Source organism: Strix aluco, chromosome 3 (genome assembly GCF_031877795.1).
Source record: "Strix aluco isolate bStrAlu1 chromosome 3, bStrAlu1.hap1, whole genome shotgun sequence".
Classification (NCBI taxonomy): Eukaryota; Metazoa; Chordata; class Aves; order Strigiformes; family Strigidae; genus Strix; species Strix aluco.
In genome coordinates, this window is record NC_133933.1 from 122,137,457 (window position 1) to 122,154,420 (window position 16,964).

The window sequence follows — 16,964 nt, forward strand, 5'->3', positions numbered from 1 at the left end:
AAAGGAGAGATTATCAGGGACACAGTCCAGTAAGGTGCTGAGTGATTCTGAGGTGGTGCTGAATGCTATCAATTACCGTTTCTTGCCATGAGATTCAAAGACAATCAGTCTTGGCAGGATCTGAACCATGATAAATTATCAAGGTAAGACAGGTAATGAAAGTATGCAAAACGCGGAAGGTAATTTTATTTGACAGTGTTCAGTGTGACTTTTGTAATTATTAACTTAACCTTAAAAGCCTGAGATAGTCCTTATTCAAACACCTCAGTCTTATTCCATATTAACTGCTAACAACATCTCCTAACATTTCCACAATGAGGAGAAGGAAGACAACAGATTCACCTTATTTGTCAACAAAACTGAGTGAAGGGAAGGAGAAATTAAGACTGAAGCAAGAAGTTGGTCTGATTAGCGGAGTGTCATTAATTGCAGGCACCATGATAGGCTCGGGGATCTTTATGTCCCCTGAGTGGGTACTACATCATATGGGAAGCCCTGCCAGCAGCCTGCTTATCTGGGCAGCATGTGGTCTCCTGGCCATGTTTGGAGCCTTGTCATACGCTGAGCTTGGAACCATAATTAAAGAGTCTGGAGGAGAATATATTTACATCTTGAGGATTTTTGGTCCTTTTCCTGCTTTCCTTTTCACCTACACTTCTGTTATCCTGGTGAGACCAGCTGGTTTGGCAGCTGTCTGTCTGAGCTTTGCTGAATATGCCATTGCGCCGTTCTACCCAGGATGCTCATCTCCACAGGTTGTCGTCAAATGTACAGCTGCTGCCTGCATCCTGTTTTTAACTATCATCAACTGTCTCAACGTGAGGCTGGCAACATCTATTATGAACATTTTTACAGCTGCCAAAATCTTGGCTTTGTTGGTGATTGTGGTGGGTGGATTGGTGCTGCTTGCCAAGGGACAAACTCAGAGTTTTCAAAATGCTTTTCAAAACACAACTGCAGGTATCGGGGCAGTTGGAGTGGCATTTTACCAGGGACTCTGGTCCTACGATGGGTGGAACAACCTGAACTATGTAACTGAGGAACTGAAGAAGCCTGAGGTGTGTGAGTGTCCTGGGTTTTACTTAATCCTGCTGTTAATATGTTTGATTCTATCTATGATTGTGTTAAGAGGGGTAATCAAGGGATTAGAGCATTGAGGAAAGACTTCTGAGCCTTCCTCCTGGTTTGTTCTGTCTTCTGGGGCAAGACACCTATGGATGTGTCCAGAAAGGATAAAAATTAGTCTCTAAGTAAAATAACAGCCTACCTATAAGAAAGCACTAAAAGACCCCATTGCCTGGAAGAAAGCTATTAAGCAGTACTTAGATGCTTTGGGGATGAAGTTTTGTCTTAGTGTTTAGAGGATCTCACTGTAGACACCTAGATTAATGCAGAAAAGCACTCACTGCTATAATCCATAAAGGTTTCTTAACACCACATTTTCCCTAAAAGACTTGATCTATAATGTATGCTTCAAAAAAACACTTATCTCTCCTCATTGCATGAAGGGAGAACTTGAGAGCAAGCCAAGCCTCATTGGAGAGGGAATATAACTCTCTGAATGACCCTTGTCTTTAAGCATCAGCCCTCTCTGTGCCATATTACCTCTTTTCACAAATTGGACACTACAGCAGTGAACAACCCTTTTTTAGAAAGAGCTTTGTGAGTGCAGAGTGCATAGAGTGTGCTTTCTACCAGTGCAGCACACAAGATTTTACAGATTAAATGAAAATACACAGTTAAATATTAACCTCTATGGCAGCAAAGATCCTAGGATCATGTGGGAACTCTCCCACAGGATCATGAGCACTGATATACAGACCCTTGGGAGTGGAGGCAACAATGTAAGGTATTGCTGTATCTTGTCCTATGGTGCAAATGGGGAATGCAAAAATTGATATTTCAGGTTTTTAGATGTATACAGCTGCTCTATGATCACCCTATTAGTAGCTTTTTTCAGGTCCTTTCAGCTGCATAAGTGTTTGTTGATTTTATTGAGCCTTAAAATGATCTGTGGTGTCCCAAGATAGCATCCTGTCAGTAGAAAAAAAATAATTCTTTCCTAGAGCAAATCTCCTTTGTGCTGCCCTGCTTTGATTTAGCCTGCAGAGGCATTAAATGTGATGCAACACACACTGGTACTTCATCCATGTCAGTGGGATGTTCATGGGAAGATGCAGCACACCAGGAGACATAACACACTAGTAACAAATAAATCAATATTGAAGTAATCAAGAAGTATGCAACAGACATCTTGGACAGCTATGAAACAAAATCTTTTTGAATAAGAATTGGGGTTTGGTTTTCTTTTTCTTTTTTGAAGACTAACTTTTGAAATGTACCACTTTACTGTTTGCCTGACATCTTTGGGAGACTGGTGTAAAAATTGCCTTGTGAATCTGGATCTGTCTTGTTCTGTGGAAAAGCTTAGTGAGAGAAGGGGTTTGAATGAGAGATGTGGGTGATGGCAAAGACAAAACAAACAAAAAAAGCCCAGTGCAAGCATAAATGTGCTGCACCTAACACTCTTGTCGTCCCTTTTCCAGGTGACCCTTCCCAGAGCTGTGATGATTGCCATTCCTTTGGTTACATGCCTGTATTTGCTGGTAAATGTGAGCTACTTAGCAGCCATGACTCCATCTGAACTGCTGTCTTCAGGAGCTGTGGCCATCACTTGGGGGTGAGCTCTGCGTGGGGCAGTACAGCCAAGGCAGCCCAGTGCAATAGGGGTTCTCTCCCGAATTTCAGGAGATTTAGGCGCTATTCCCAGTGGGAATGGCAGCGCTGCATTGGCCAGGCCATGTCTACAGCACCTTTGAGAAGGAGAAGTGTTATACATGAGTTGGGTAGCCTGTGGTAGTTGTATCTTTATGTTGGCTTGTGCTTTCCCAGAGTTGCAGAGAAACTATTTGTACTTCCATCAACCTGAAGTGTTTGGTGATATTAAACAGGCTCTGTGCAAGACAAGGATTTTAGGAAGAGAAGGAAGGGACTGTCATGAGAGATGTAGGCACCATCGACTTCTAACCAGATGATCTTCCACCAGAACATCCAGCCTTAGTCTAAATATTTCCAAAGACACAGTATCCATGATAGCTGTAAATGAGGCATCTGGCAGAAATGATGACACAGTGTATCCAGAGATTATGTTGCTGCTCATCCTCTTGCTGCTCATCCTCTTCCTAAAAAGTCAGCAGTGGCTTTGCTTCTGTATGCATTTCACAAGACCTCCAGTTTGAAGATCTGACGCAGTTCTTCCTAGATGTGTTCTCTAATAACCTTTGATGTCATTGTAAGTAGGAGCTTTTAAAGGTCTAGTGCTTTGTTTGAACAGGTTACAAAGCCTCACTAAGCTGCAGTGTCATGAACTTTCTCTGCACTTCCCTTCCCATCATTCCTGCTTAACAAGTTATTTGTGAGCTTCCTCCTTTTTAACACATCTTCTTTTCCTGCCTGATTAACCTTTTCACCCCAAGAGTGCAATTCAGGAAGAAACACTGAACTAGCAACTGGAAAGCTGGGCACTAAAAAGCCTGGAGGACAGGTAGATAGCCACAGGCTGAGGAGGGTGTAATGGCTGTGGTTCATGAGCAAGAAATGCAGCTATTCAGGTCATTAAGAAAGGATGGGAGGAGTATAAAGAAGCCAGAGAAGGACATATCACATTTAAATGCATTTATCCCCCATATAATAAGAAAACTGTCAGAGAGAAACATTGTTCCATGGTGAGAGGCGCACCCACAAAAGGAGCTCGTGAAACTCTGTCCAGTGTTTCTTTGATGCCAGTGATTTAATAGCAACTGCAGATCTCAGTTTGCTTGTAAGAAGTTACTCACAATAGCCCCTGTAGTTAACTTTCAGGGTCCAAACACCAAAGCACCAATCTCATAAATGTAAAATACACAATTTCTAAAGATTTTACTACTAATTTTATGATATAAGTTGTTTTCCCTTGAGATCTTGTGGTTATGGAGTCTCATGATCATAGGAGATGACCAGATTCCATAATTTTGAAAAAGGGAAAAGTTTTAGTTCTGGTTATTGCAAGTAGATTAATAACTTGAAGCCTGAAGGACCATAACTCAGATATTAAGCTTCCAAACTACATTTTTAAAATTATCCTGGTAGATAAGCTTCTGCCATGATTTTGGGAAGCCGAACTCTTGATTTTTGAACATTTAAGTGATACTAAAAAAGAGTACATATGGCTTAAAGACATACCATTCAGATGGAAATATAAATGTTCTAAAAAACTTTTGAATTTTGGATTTTTGCTAATTAGATGAACAGTGTGTTTGTTTGTGTATGTGTGTGTACCGTATGTGATAATTACCCCAAACACCATATTCTTCCTGCTGCTTCATTCTGGAAGACAACCTTTACTTTTAGATGAGAAGATTATCATGTCTTCTAAATATTTACCTTGAACTCTATTTGTAACCCTGCTACTTCTTCTGTTATGGAGAAAGCAAGTCATAAATATCTGAACATGTAGAACCAAACTTCTGGAATTCAAACAATTGCTTTGGCTTAAGCCTGATTCACAGTGTAGCAGAAATACATACATATGGGATTAAAGGGTCAAATTCTTATGCGTATCGGGGAAGAGGTTATAATGCAGGGTATTTCTTCAGATCTGGTGGGAACAGCTTTTCTGCAATTTCCAAGCTAATATTGTTGGCTGTAATAGCAGTATCTTCAGGATTTACACCACAGCATCTGTACACAAAAAGGGGGTTTTGCCTGTTTTGACAGCTTTGTATGCCATTGCAAGGTAGATGTATGTAGGTATATATTCACCAGGCAGGAAGAAAAGCTGCCTTTTCTGGACAAGACAAAGTTACTAGTGACTAAATATGATGGGAACTGGAAGAAGGCTTTAAATCATTAGCAAGGCTTTGGAAAAAATTTCAGTGAGAATAATGGAGGGAAGAAACCTGTCTGGATCAACAATGAGTATTTGATATATCTGTGAGCTGGATGTTATGCTCTGAACTCTTTCCCACCTCAGGGACAAAGTCCTGGGCAGTTGGGCATGGCTCATCTCCCTGTCGGTGGCACTGTCTACGTTTGGTTCATCGAATGGCACGTTCTTTAGTGGAGGCCGTGTGTGCTACATTGCTGCAAGGGAAGGCCATATGGTAAGTACAAAAAAAAAAAAAAGGGGTTCTGGCTTGCTTTGAGCAACTTTACCTTCTTGTGGTACTAAAGCAGAGAGGAAAACACTGTGTATGTTCAACTGGTAGAGTGATAGCTCTTCAGTGGTTTGTTTCTTGCTCAAAGACTCTCTTCACCATCTTTATCACATGTAATATAGATGTTGTCTCCCGACTTTCTTCTTCAGCCACGTCATTTCGGAAAGATACATAATTACATCTAGCCTGATTTTTAAGAACAGCTTTGGAATGAACAGCTGAAATAGTGCTGTATTGGAGCATCCTACTCAGGCTCTGGGGTGACCTAGCCAATAGACCTTCCAGGGAGGGGAAACCTGGCTGTGCTTTTGTGGTGTAAGGCACCCTTGCACGCACCGGGAAGACAGCCCAGAACTGGCAAGCTGCCTTTACATGCAGTACTGACTATGCAAGCTGGTCTCAGGGGTGTTCCAGCCTTCCCATGGGGTAGTCCAGTTCAGATACAGCATAGGATATCTCTGCTCTTCAAGCTTCATAGCAATTACAAGGTGACACTGAACCTTACATCTCCCCTAGCTGGGGTTTTTAATTGGTTTTGTTAGGTGGGACCAAATCTGGTAGCTCAGCAGCGGCCAGGCTGCTGCAGCTCCATGCTCCCTGGCCCAACCGGTAAGTTCAGCATGTATTCCCAATAGGCACACACTCACAAACACAAATATACAACATATATATATATACACACATACATAGGTATATATATATATACATATACAGACAGCAGGCCACAGATCTACAAATACAGACACACTCAGTGCTCACACGAACATTAGCACAAACAGCACGAAGGGCCTTATTTTGTTCCCTCTCTGGCTGATCAGGGGTCTGTTACAGGGAAATATATATATAAAAACATATACACAACATGGGACCCTCCAGCAGCTGGGCTCAGACGTTCAGTCTGCCCAGTAGCTCCTGGATCCCAGTCTCCCCAGTTGCTGGTACCTGAGCACACAAGCCCCTGAGGCCACTGCCCCACTCCAGCTGCTGGTACAGACCCCCACACCTCCCCACACTTCTCCCTCTCAGTGCTTGTCCTCCTCTCTTTTGAGCAGGCACGCTGTGTTCCTCCTGGACCTTCCTGCTTCTTTGGTCCTTCCTCCCCACACCATCTGTCATTTCTGCTTTTGGGTGTGAAGGGTACCACCCCACACCAGCTCCACTCCTTGTACATAGGAGGGAATCTTTTATGTATATGAATGACCAGGTTGGTGGAGATGACTGGATTGGTAGTTACTGCTTTCGGTGGTTACTGGTTTTGGTGGTTACTGGTTCTACAGCCTCTTTTAATGATGACAGTGTCTGCTGTATCGTGGCAAGCTCTGCACTAAGCAGTTCACAGATGGTCTGAATCTGACCATACCAGACTAAGAGATGAATGCTTATGCCATTTCTCAGACACTCAGCTCTAACAGAAGTCCTTGCATGATATTTTGGTTGGAAATAAAAAAAAAGAAAATAAAAAGAAAAAGAAGCCTTTGTCATTAAACTTTCCCAATGAACCAAACAATAAAGAGGCTAATAATTCTCTCCATGTTCTGGGACAAATCCTGGTTTGCTTTGTGGTTAGTTGCATAAATGTTTCAGGAATATTCCTTGTTTCATTTTCCAGTCAGCCCAAGAGAAGTCATGTCCCAGAGAGACGTGACAGAGGGCAGAAAAGTGGGATCATGCACAAAGTTCTGATGATGATCAGGAAAGCTCCGATTTGACTCAACCTTTGTTCCACTAGTAGTTTGAAAACCTCATCTTGCTTGCCTATACCGAGCATATTTGATATAAAATCAGTGAGACACAATAAAAATATCCTTGAGGGAGGTTTCCGTGTTTACACTCCTTGGAGTTGAATTGCCTTTATATTATGCTTATTTGATGATTAAGAGTGGCTCTGGCTGCAGTCAGATGTTCCACCGGCAGCTGAGGGGGGTGAGTAAGGATCTCTGCATGTGTGATATGATGATATATTGTTTTGCTTTGGCTTTCAGCCAGACATTCTGTCTATGGCTCATGTGCGATGCCTCACGCCCTCCCCTGCTCTGCTGTTTACATCTACTGTGTCTTTAATAATGATAGTATCAGGAAGCTTCACCAGTATCGTGAACTTTTTCAGGTATGTATGTGTAGCATTTCTGTTTGCATGCCCTGTGCTCCTGGTTTTTGACATTGTTTTAGAAGTATTTTCTTTTACTATTTTTTCTGAGCCTGGGCTATTGCTTTCTAAAGAATATTGTGAGGGGAGTGGGGGAAAAAAGAAAAGAGAGATCTTAGAAACCAGCATCTTTGCAACGCATGAATGCTTCTGTCACTATATACTTAACTGGATGTGATTCATTCTCATACTGAAATGAGTCTATAATATTCAGAACATTCTAAAGTTCTCATTGTTTGTGCTGGAAAGGAAATGAATGGAAGAACTACTAAACTTATATCAATAGTCTCCTTTTTAATTGGAGATATGAACATCTGGGATCTGCAAGGCAGGCCTAGCATTCCTGGATGATCTCAACCCAAATGTAATGCTTTTTTTCCTTTTTTTTCTTTTTCTTCCAGCTTTATGGCATGGATTTTCTATGGCATGACTATTTCTGGTCTCCTGTATTTAAAAATCAAGAAGCCAGAACTGTCAGGTTCTTACAAGGTGAAGTAATAACATGAAACCCTCAAACCCTTTTCCTATATTGCCCAAATGACTAAGAGATGAGGAAAGAAAGAGCACTGGGGCTGGTTACTTACAGATTTAGTGTGATTGTCCTTCCTTTTTTAATTTCATGTTTTGTCTCAGCAAAGTCAACGAGGGGTAAGATAATGTGAATATACAGACATAAGTCAAGGTTGAATTCTCTGTCTTGATAAGCTAACAATGCACTGCTTCACTGCCTCTCTGTGGAAAATATGTCTACCATATCCTCTTTTTTTTCTAAAAGATTTAAGAGGAAAATGAAGGATCATTCTGATCAACAATGCAGTCACCTGTTTATGCTCTCAGAGCTTGGTCACACTCCTCAGAGGGTAGCCCAGGCATAAGAACCTTGCAGAGGACAAAAAACTCAGCCAGAATGCCCCAAGTTCTTTGAGATGGCCAGGGCACAGATCTGTTCCCCACAAAACAGGGAAGTGGAAGGAAAGGAGCAGTTACCTGTTCTTCCCGCTGGTGCCCTGAGTGAGTTGAGCTGCAGTGCTTCCTCAGTGACTGAGGGAAATACTTTTACAGAAAAGATCCCAGGAACAGGGGACCCATGAGACCCTGAATGCAGGACAGTGAGTTTTCCCTGAGACGAGCTGAGTGAACATCCTGGTTTTCATGGGGTTCCTCCAGGAGATAGATGACAGGCTGACACTGACAGGCTGTGCAAAGCAATATTGAGTGTCCCATGGGGCGTAGCACGAAGGAGAAGAGCAGTGCTCTGTTAAGTCTTCCAGTCACTGGCTTCTGTGGGTCTGTCCTGAAATTAGGATGCTGGATGAGGACATTCACCCAACCTGTTGGCTGAATGGGATTTAAGGAAAAGAAGTTCTGTTTCTGCAGTAGTGTTTCATACACTGTATAAAGATCCCACGGTCCTCCAGGCCAGTCCTGTGGGGATGTCAGCCTGCTGCAGGCTTTGGTTTGATAGCCTAACTCTTTCCTTAACTTAGAAGCAGCTCATGTCTGAGGGTTCTGGGTCAACTACAATGTAATGGCTGATGTCCTGCAGAATCTGTATGTGTGTTGCAGGTTTATATTTAAGGGAAAGAGTTCCCTTTGTTTGAAAACAATGATTTTTATTAGCGTTTTGCCAAAAGTGTTAGAACACAGAGGGGAGGGAGCAGAGTAGAGCATCCCACTAAGGCAGACAAAGCCAACGGCAGGTCTTCTTCATGCTCTCACAACATTTCCTTTGGTTTATATCAGTGCCCTTGTGTTGGACAAAAGGCACAAATGTAAAAATGGAAAAGCCCAGCCTGAATGTTCAGTTTTTCACCTTGCTGTGAAATAATTTTGTCTTGTGCATTCACTAGCCTTTGAGGAAGGATTGCTTCAAATTTAAATTTAGATGCTTTCTGACCAGACTTACAGAAATAGCCTCTGAGACCACCTGTCCACCTGTCAAAACATGAATAAACCTTTTTGCCCAAGGGTGCTAAGGTTCAGTCATGTGATCTGTACACATTGCTGTGTGTTTTGTCTACAGCTCAGGTTTTGGATGCAGGGTAGTAGGGGGAGCAAGAGCAGACCTGGAACTAAAACCAGTAGTTTGCATCTTCAGGTCTGGGAGGGCAGGGAAGAGCAGGGGTTAGGATGTGTGACGGTGGTGTAGCTCTTGCAGGGATGTTCAACCCTGGAGTGGGGGTCGGCTGAGAAACAGGATGTCTGGATTAATTGGGATTTCTAGGTAATACCTCAGGTTGCAGCAGGGCTTCATCTAAAAAGCCTTCTGCAGAAGTTTCAGGGTTGTTGAGACTCACAGTGGCCCAGGATTACGTGAGTCTTTATGCTGATATTTTGCTTTCACAGGTCCCAATTATCATCCCCATGATCGTGCTGATGGCAGCTGTGTACCTGGTGTTAGCTCCCATCATTGATCAACCCCAAATTGAGATTCTCTACATTGTCCTGTTCATTTTTAGTGGCATCATTCTTTATTTCCCTCTGGTTCACTTCAAGTGCCACCCTCACTTTTTACAGAGAGTCACTTTACATCTCCAGTTGTTCCTGGAAGTTGCTCCGACCACCAGAGATGCAAACTGAGATAACGTCCTCCTGGTGTATGGCTGCCTGCTCCTCATGGTTTATCCCAGCACCTTGGTTTTCAAGGCTCAGAAAATATTTTTCTGCAAGGGAGAATGAGTAGAATGGAAGTGTCACTAAAATGTCTAGCTGAGAGGGACTAGAGCCATTACTCTTCATGTTTTCTTAAAATTCTGTTTTTCTCATTTTCAGCTCTGCCTTGGCAGATTACATACAAATTCCAAAGGAATATGTGCTTTTGAATTTTCCATCCCAAGAAGAGCTGTTTGTCAAAATCTTAGCTCTTATATTTCAAGGCAACAGGCAACAAAATTCTGGCAATGAAATATTACTCCTATAGCAGGCTGTGACCCTAAGCCATTCCTGGCAATGCCTTTAATTATTTCCAACTAGTTCTGCCCACTGTGAGCGCAGAGCTTCTCAAGTAAATAAAGCATGGGCACCCCGTGTTCACAACAAAAAAACCTTTTCCACTCAAATATTCGCTCTGGGAGCGTGCTTTTTCCTTGTTCCTTCCAGTCCCAGGTGCACAGTCACAACAGTCCTTTCTCTGTCTCAGAACATGGGTTCCACTACATTTCAGCTCAAATCATCCTATATCTCCCATAGAAAAACCTCTGAGTGAGATGAGAAGTGCTTTTAAAGCTCTGTTAGTTTACTCAGCTGAGAATGCACTTCTCATCTGGGATCCATCCATTCATGGTGAGGACACAGGCAACATCAGCTAAGTACTGACAGTCACCCAATACCCTTCCTGTAGTTTCCCCAAAGATAAGTAATTTTTCTTGTGACAAAGTGAGCAAAAAAACCAATCTACAGCATATGTGCCAACCAGATGCTCTCATTGTGAATTAAAGAAACCACATACTGAGCTACGTTAGGAGAAGTGTGGCCAGCAGATCAAGGAAATGCTCTGTCCCTTTGGACTCAACACTGGTGAGGACACACCTGAAATACTGAGTCCAGTATTGGGCCGTGCTGCTCAGGAGGGAGATGTGAAGACAACAGAGCCAGGCTCTTCCTGATAGCGGCAACTAGGGGCAACAGGTACAAATTGTGGCTTGAGATGTTCAGGCTGGACTTCAGGAAAATTGTTTCACCATGAGAGCATTGCAACCTTGGAGCAGTGTGAAGGAAGGTAGTGAGATCTCAGTTCTCATACATTTTCCACCACAGCCATTTCCACCAATTTCCATGATTCTAAAGGCACAACACAAGAAAGTCATGGGCTGTGCTCTCACCCACACCTAACACACTGCAGTTGCTGTTATTTCCCATTAGCCTGAGGCTCAACCCCTTTTCTCTTCTTCTAGGGGATAGACATTATATGCTGTTTTCTTTCCATTTGTCCAGATTGCTCCTGGATGGGACCTGTTCTGTCATAGGCTAAAAAGGTCTAGGTGTTAGTCCCTAACATGTCTTGTCATGTCTCAAAGTACTGAATGTTACTCAGGTCAACTTTCTGTCAGCATTTCTTCTGCAGATCTGTACCTAACACTGCCTTCCTGTAACAGGGTCACTTGATCTTCCAGGCCTCTTCCAGCCCATCTCAGAGCTGTGTATCTGATTACAATCTCATTCTGCAGTGCCATCCCTTCTGTTCCTCTGAGTGGTGATACCAGCAGCTACAGAGATGCAACAACAGTCTTTTTTTCCAAGTGTTAGGTATTATAATGGGATCAGCCAGTTGCTGCTCATCTTCTAAATCCTTAGCTTAAATTGTGTTTAGGAGAATTTCCTTCCACTGCTTTTTACTGGAGTTGTCAACAAAGGCCAATGAAGGAACAGTTTTCCCTCCTGAATCCTATGACAACGCAAAATTCTTGGGACGCCACCTTGACTTCTCTCCCTGTATGCATTGATGCAGAGTGTGTACTTTACTTAAAGGAGTGATGAGCTCAGAACTTCTAGGTTAACTTCCCATCACTGCCCTAGGCTCTTCATCTGATGTCAGGCAAGCTTCTTAAAGGAGCTGTATCTCAGCTACTTGTCTAAAAATTAAGATATTATTTCTCTGATTATAATTTTTTGGAAACAATCTCTGTTTCCTACACATATTTATGGAGCCTACCCCATGGGACTCTGCTCTTTTGAAGATCTACAGTCCATATCCAAAAAGTGGGAATGTAAAGGCTTATTTAAAGGTTAGACATGCACAGTATTTGTGGGTTTAGCTACCTATCCTTGCGTACCTAAGTACAATCAGGGTTGGTGTTGTCTTCACATAATTCTTGTGGAACAGGAGTTATCGCACCTCGTTTATATTATGGGTGTAGTATATATCAGATGATGATAAGATGAAAGCATTGAGTGGCTTGCTCGGAGTCACACAGGAAATGTATGGAAAAGGTGACTGTTTCTCCCAAGGTCCAGTCAAGCATCTTATCATGTAGCCCATTCTTTCTCTCTGTGCACCTGTGATGTATGAACAATAATAATGAACACAAAAAGACTTAACACTTTAGATAAGCAGCCTTTATATGTTACTGGTTTGTGCATGGATATAGGGGAGCCGAAATGCTGCAAGTATCATATTTGGCACCAATCTCATTCTCTATGGATATTATTGTACAAGATTTTCTTTTTATCTATGTTGCCTAGGGTTTGCAAGCACAGGTGTTTATAATGCCAAAACAAGATGCTGAAAGCTCAGAGACTGCCAAGATAATTACAATAAAATGGACATTAAAATGAAGTGAGTTGACATGGTTGCTTCTGTTTTTCATCCAAGAAAAATAATTCCATAGAAATTTTACTGCATGAACATAAACAATCAGCAGCAGGCTCATCTCTCCTTGGATGGAAGGTTTAACTACATGTGCAGGTGCTTATATGTGCGTACGCTCATTTTTCAAAATGATTGCTTATCTATTTCAACTGCAGCATATGCAAATCAGAACCTCTCTTTCTTTCATCAGACATTTGCCATAGAAGTGTTGGGAAGAGGCAGCATGTCCTTACCATTCATTACTACAGCACAGTAACAAACGTGATGGCAGGCAGAGCTCTATAGCTGCTGCTGTGTGTGCAGGTCATACTGTAAGATCATGTTGGTCCTGTCTCCAAAACTCCAGATCCCTGTCATCTGTACTTAGCTCCTTCTTTCATGGGCTCTGAGGAAAACTGGGCTACTAGCATTGCCCTCAAGATAATCATAAGATCTATACATCACCTCAAGACCCTGAGTATAACTGAATCCCATGCTTCAGTGGGCAACCTGCAACCACCAGCTGGGGGGTTTACCTTGGTGCCCAGAGCTGAATGTATTCTGGGTCTTTTCCTGACTTCCTCAGAAGCATCAGAGATGGACTACACCTGGGGACAGTCAAGGATGGTCCGGTATGTGAGAGGGTACAGAAAATCCTCCTTTGGTGATTTCCTGATAAGCCTTGCTCATATGCCCAAGTTGAAGTGATTGTCATCATTTGTGGTTGAGGAGAAATTTCCCCTTGGGTGAGACAGAACAGAATTCATAATGATTTTAATTTTCCTCTGTTGCAGAAACACAGTTCACCTGCTTGGATTGGCTGGGTTTATCTTATCAGTTCACTGCCAGTGCAAAGGGTTTGGTGTTCAGTCTCTCCTGCTCTGTCCTGGGACACAGGGAGTAATCAAGGCCTCACAGGAGCCTCTCAGCAGTGCTAACTTTCTCTCCAGGTCACCACACTGAGGGGATTGTAGAGCTTCTGTTTTCAGAGATGAAATAAATACAGCCCATTCTGGGAATCATAGACCATTAAAGTTTGGGTTGGAACCAACCTCTGGAGGTCCCTAGTCCAACTCACTGCTTTGAGCGGGACTACTCCCCACTAGATTGTCACCTGTGACTCTGTCTCAACACTTCTTGCAAAACACCAAGGATGGAGAGCCCACCATCTCTCTGCACTGCCCTCCTGATAAAGAAATATTCCCGAAGTCCAGTCTGAACCTCTCAAGCCACAGCTTGTGGCTGTTGCCCTTCACTGTATCATATGCTGTGGCCAGAGAGGTTGGCTCCATCATTTTTGTAACTCGTCTTCATGGAGTTGTAGGTTGCTATTAGATTATGTCTTGCCCTTATTTTTGCCAGACTCAACAAGCCCAATGTGCTCTAGGCCTCTAACTATCTTGGGAGCTCTCTGCTGGACCATCCCCAGTTCCTTCGCTTCCCTTTTGAACTGGGGAGGGGTCAGGAAATTTGATGCAACATTCCAAATGTGCCCTCACAAGTGTCAAGTCTACAGGGACACTGATGTCCCTCGATTGGCTGGCTGTACTCCTTATGTAGGCCACTGTGTAACGCCTAACTTTCAGCCAGTCAGTTCCCACCATGTACTGACACATGGGATTGTTCCACCCCAGATGTGGGACTCCTGCTTCTCATTGCTGAGGTGCAGGATGCATCTGCTGGCCTAATCTTCAAGTTTCTCTGGGTGCCTCTGGATCAAAGCTTCACCGTTTCACATGTCATTCACTCCCCCTAATTTAGTACCACGTACAAATTTGCTGAGAGCACATTCTACCACATCATCCAGGTTTCCCATGAAGATACTGAACAACATTGACCCCAAATTCAACTCTTGTGGTACTTATTACTAGCTGCTGACCAGACATCAAGTCACTGATGTAGCCTTAGCTTGCTGTGTAAGGTGCACAGTCCTAAGACTCCGACTCACTGGAAGGCAAAGGCAAACCCTTGTTTTATACATTTGGTGCTAGTATTAGAAATTTTGGATAGGCTGTGATATATCTACCCATCAGGATGACTCAGTCTAGCAGTTTAGAGGGATCTGTATCTTGCACTTTATCATTTATTGACTAGTTAGTTGAATATCATTAGAGTCTGTGTATGTGACTCATTCCTCACAGACTCACTCTCCTCACGGAGAAGAAGTGATTTTTGCTAAAAAAGGATGCAGACCCAGGCTCATGCAATAAACAAGTAGTCCTAGGTTTGTGAACTAGCAGTGAGACTAACGGGTAGTGAAACAGCCCATTTGTTTTTAGAATCGAGCTACCATGTCAGATTTGTCCTCGGAGGCGATGAACCCTATGTCTTGAGTGTCTGGCAGATAAATGATCATCTTTTTCTTCTAAAGGTTGATCATTAATTCTTACTGTTTAATTTCATGGACTATGCCCTGGTTTTCATGCAGTGAGATGACAGGCAATGGGGGAGCTGAGAAAAGGGAAAATGGGAAGTAGATTGAATAATAATTCCTATATGTGCAAGTCTTGGCTTGTGTGTCAGAATTACCTTTGTAAAATCCAGGCATGGACAACACCTAAGCAGCAAAGACACATGATCATAAGCTCAGAAATGCCAGAATAAAAGTTGTTTGTTCAGCAGTGAGTCCTTTCCTTTCTGTTTGTACATTCTAGGCCTATCTTTTAGTGTGTAATCTATTTTTTCCATGGCACATCTGTGTCATTAATGGACAAAGTAGAGCGACAGTTCAGTATTTTGCCTTTTCCCATTGCTCAGCCTGTGATTGCCATACTTCGTCAACAGGTCACGATTCCTCTGAAGAGACGGCTCCAGAATGCACACACATTTTCAGCAGAAGGTATGGACCCTGACACAAGGAGCATCACCACAGCCCCATTGCTCCTAGTTCCTGAATTAGGGATTCAGAGCTGCCCTGGGGATCTCTCAGAGTATTGGTCCTGCTGTCCTCTTCCCTTTGCAGGGCTCTGCATGCCAGCTTTCCACTCACATCCCACTCTGTTTAAAAGGAGGCTAATGAGGCTTAAGCCTTACGGAGCTGTTGTGAAGCTTAGTTCATTCATGTTCGCAAATAAAAGGAAATCATCTTACTGAGGAGGAAGCAGGAGGGTCAAATGATGCCAATAGTCTTGTTCCTCCCTTGGTCAAGCAGCCCCTTTTACCTATAATCCATACTAGGTGTGTAGAGCCTGCAGAAAATATGCAGGGTTTCATTCTGGCTGAAGGGCCACTCCTGTAAGTCCTACCAGCTGAGCCACCACTTTGGTGTCCTTGGGTGGATGCCAGTCCATCAGGCCATGTGGGCACCTTGCAGGCAGGAGCCACGGCTCATGTCCAGCGAGGAAGTGCCAAGGAGGTTGGATGTGAAGCATGCATTTCACAGAATCACAGAATCATTCAGGTTGGAAAAGACACTTGGGATCATCAAGTCCAACCATCAGCCCTACTCTACAAGTTCTCCCCTACACTATATCCCCCAACATCTCATCCAAATGACCCTTAAACACATCCAGGGATGGTGACTCCACCACCTCTCTGGGCAGCCTATTCCACTCTCTGGTGGAACACCCAGGTGATGCTGCAAAAGGATCAGGGTCCCCAGGATCCCTGATGGTTGCAGAGAGGTCCCCTTGGACCTGAAAAGTTTGGACTGGATCCTGCTGGGGATTCATGGCAGTCTCCCCATGCACCAGGCACAAGCATGACTGTGGGTGAAGAAACATATGGTGATTTTTCATCCCCTTGGTGCTTCCTGGACTCCTGGTGGTCCTGGACACTCTGGGGTCAGAAATGGTCCTTAAAAGTCCCTGGCAGCCTTCACCAACTTCCCAGTGGGTTGTCTCACCCCGGTCTTCCCCAGCACCAAGCCTTCCTGCTGCTCCTGCCAACCTGCCCAGCAACCCTCTGCCTGTTTTTCCACTGTCATTTAGTTTACTTCATGCAAAAAATACCATTCCTCAGATTTGCAATGCAAAAGACCCCCCCCAGGCAACACCAAAATACTTTTCGCGGGAGACCTGAAGATGGGCTAAGGGTGGGAATACCCACTGTAGAGGTGAGGCTGACAGGGAGGGAGGAGGGCAGGGTGGGCATTGCCCCGCCTTGGGCTGAAACCTCAGCTCAAACCTTCCTTGGCTCAGACGCGCGGGTGTGCGCGTCCCCCGAGCTGTTGTCCCCAAGTCACGGGTGAGGATCCCGCCGCCCGCGGGCAGCCGCTGGGGCGGAGGGCGGCAGCCGGCAGCTCCCGGCCGCTGAGGTGGCGGTGCAGAGGCAGGAGGTGTCGGCAGAGGGCGGTGGCAGCCGCCTGATGAAGAGCTCGGCAGTGGCGGCCTCTCCC

General features: G+C 43.9%; 1 protein-coding gene across 1 annotated transcript; it reads left to right on the top strand.

Moving 5' to 3' along the window:
* The first annotated feature begins 314 nt into the window (after positions 1-314).
* On the top strand, positions 315-12,625 carry LOC141921884 (b(0,+)-type amino acid transporter 1-like). The gene is made up of 6 exons (XM_074820812.1): positions 315-1,058; positions 2,547-2,680; positions 5,012-5,141; positions 7,178-7,302; positions 7,743-7,830; positions 9,688-12,625. Exons 1-6 carry the CDS (start codon positions 315-317, stop codon positions 9,919-9,921), a joined length of 1,455 nt encoding a protein of 484 aa, XP_074676913.1. The 3' UTR covers positions 9,922-12,625.
* Positions 12,626-16,964: the final 4,339 nt, after the last annotated feature.

Excerpts from the sequence above, each read along its gene's own strand:
- LOC141921884 (XM_074820812.1), top strand. The coding sequence starts at position 315 with ATGAGGAGAAGGAAGACAACAGATTCACCTTATTTGTCAACAAAACTG. Across the intron at positions 1,059-2,546 it reads AGGAACTGAAGAAGCCTGAG|GTGACCCTTCCCAGAGCTGT; the intron begins GTGTGTGAGTGT and ends TCCCTTTTCCAG. Across the intron at positions 7,831-9,687 it reads AACTGTCAGGTTCTTACAAG|GTCCCAATTATCATCCCCAT; the intron begins GTGAAGTAATAA and ends TTGCTTTCACAG.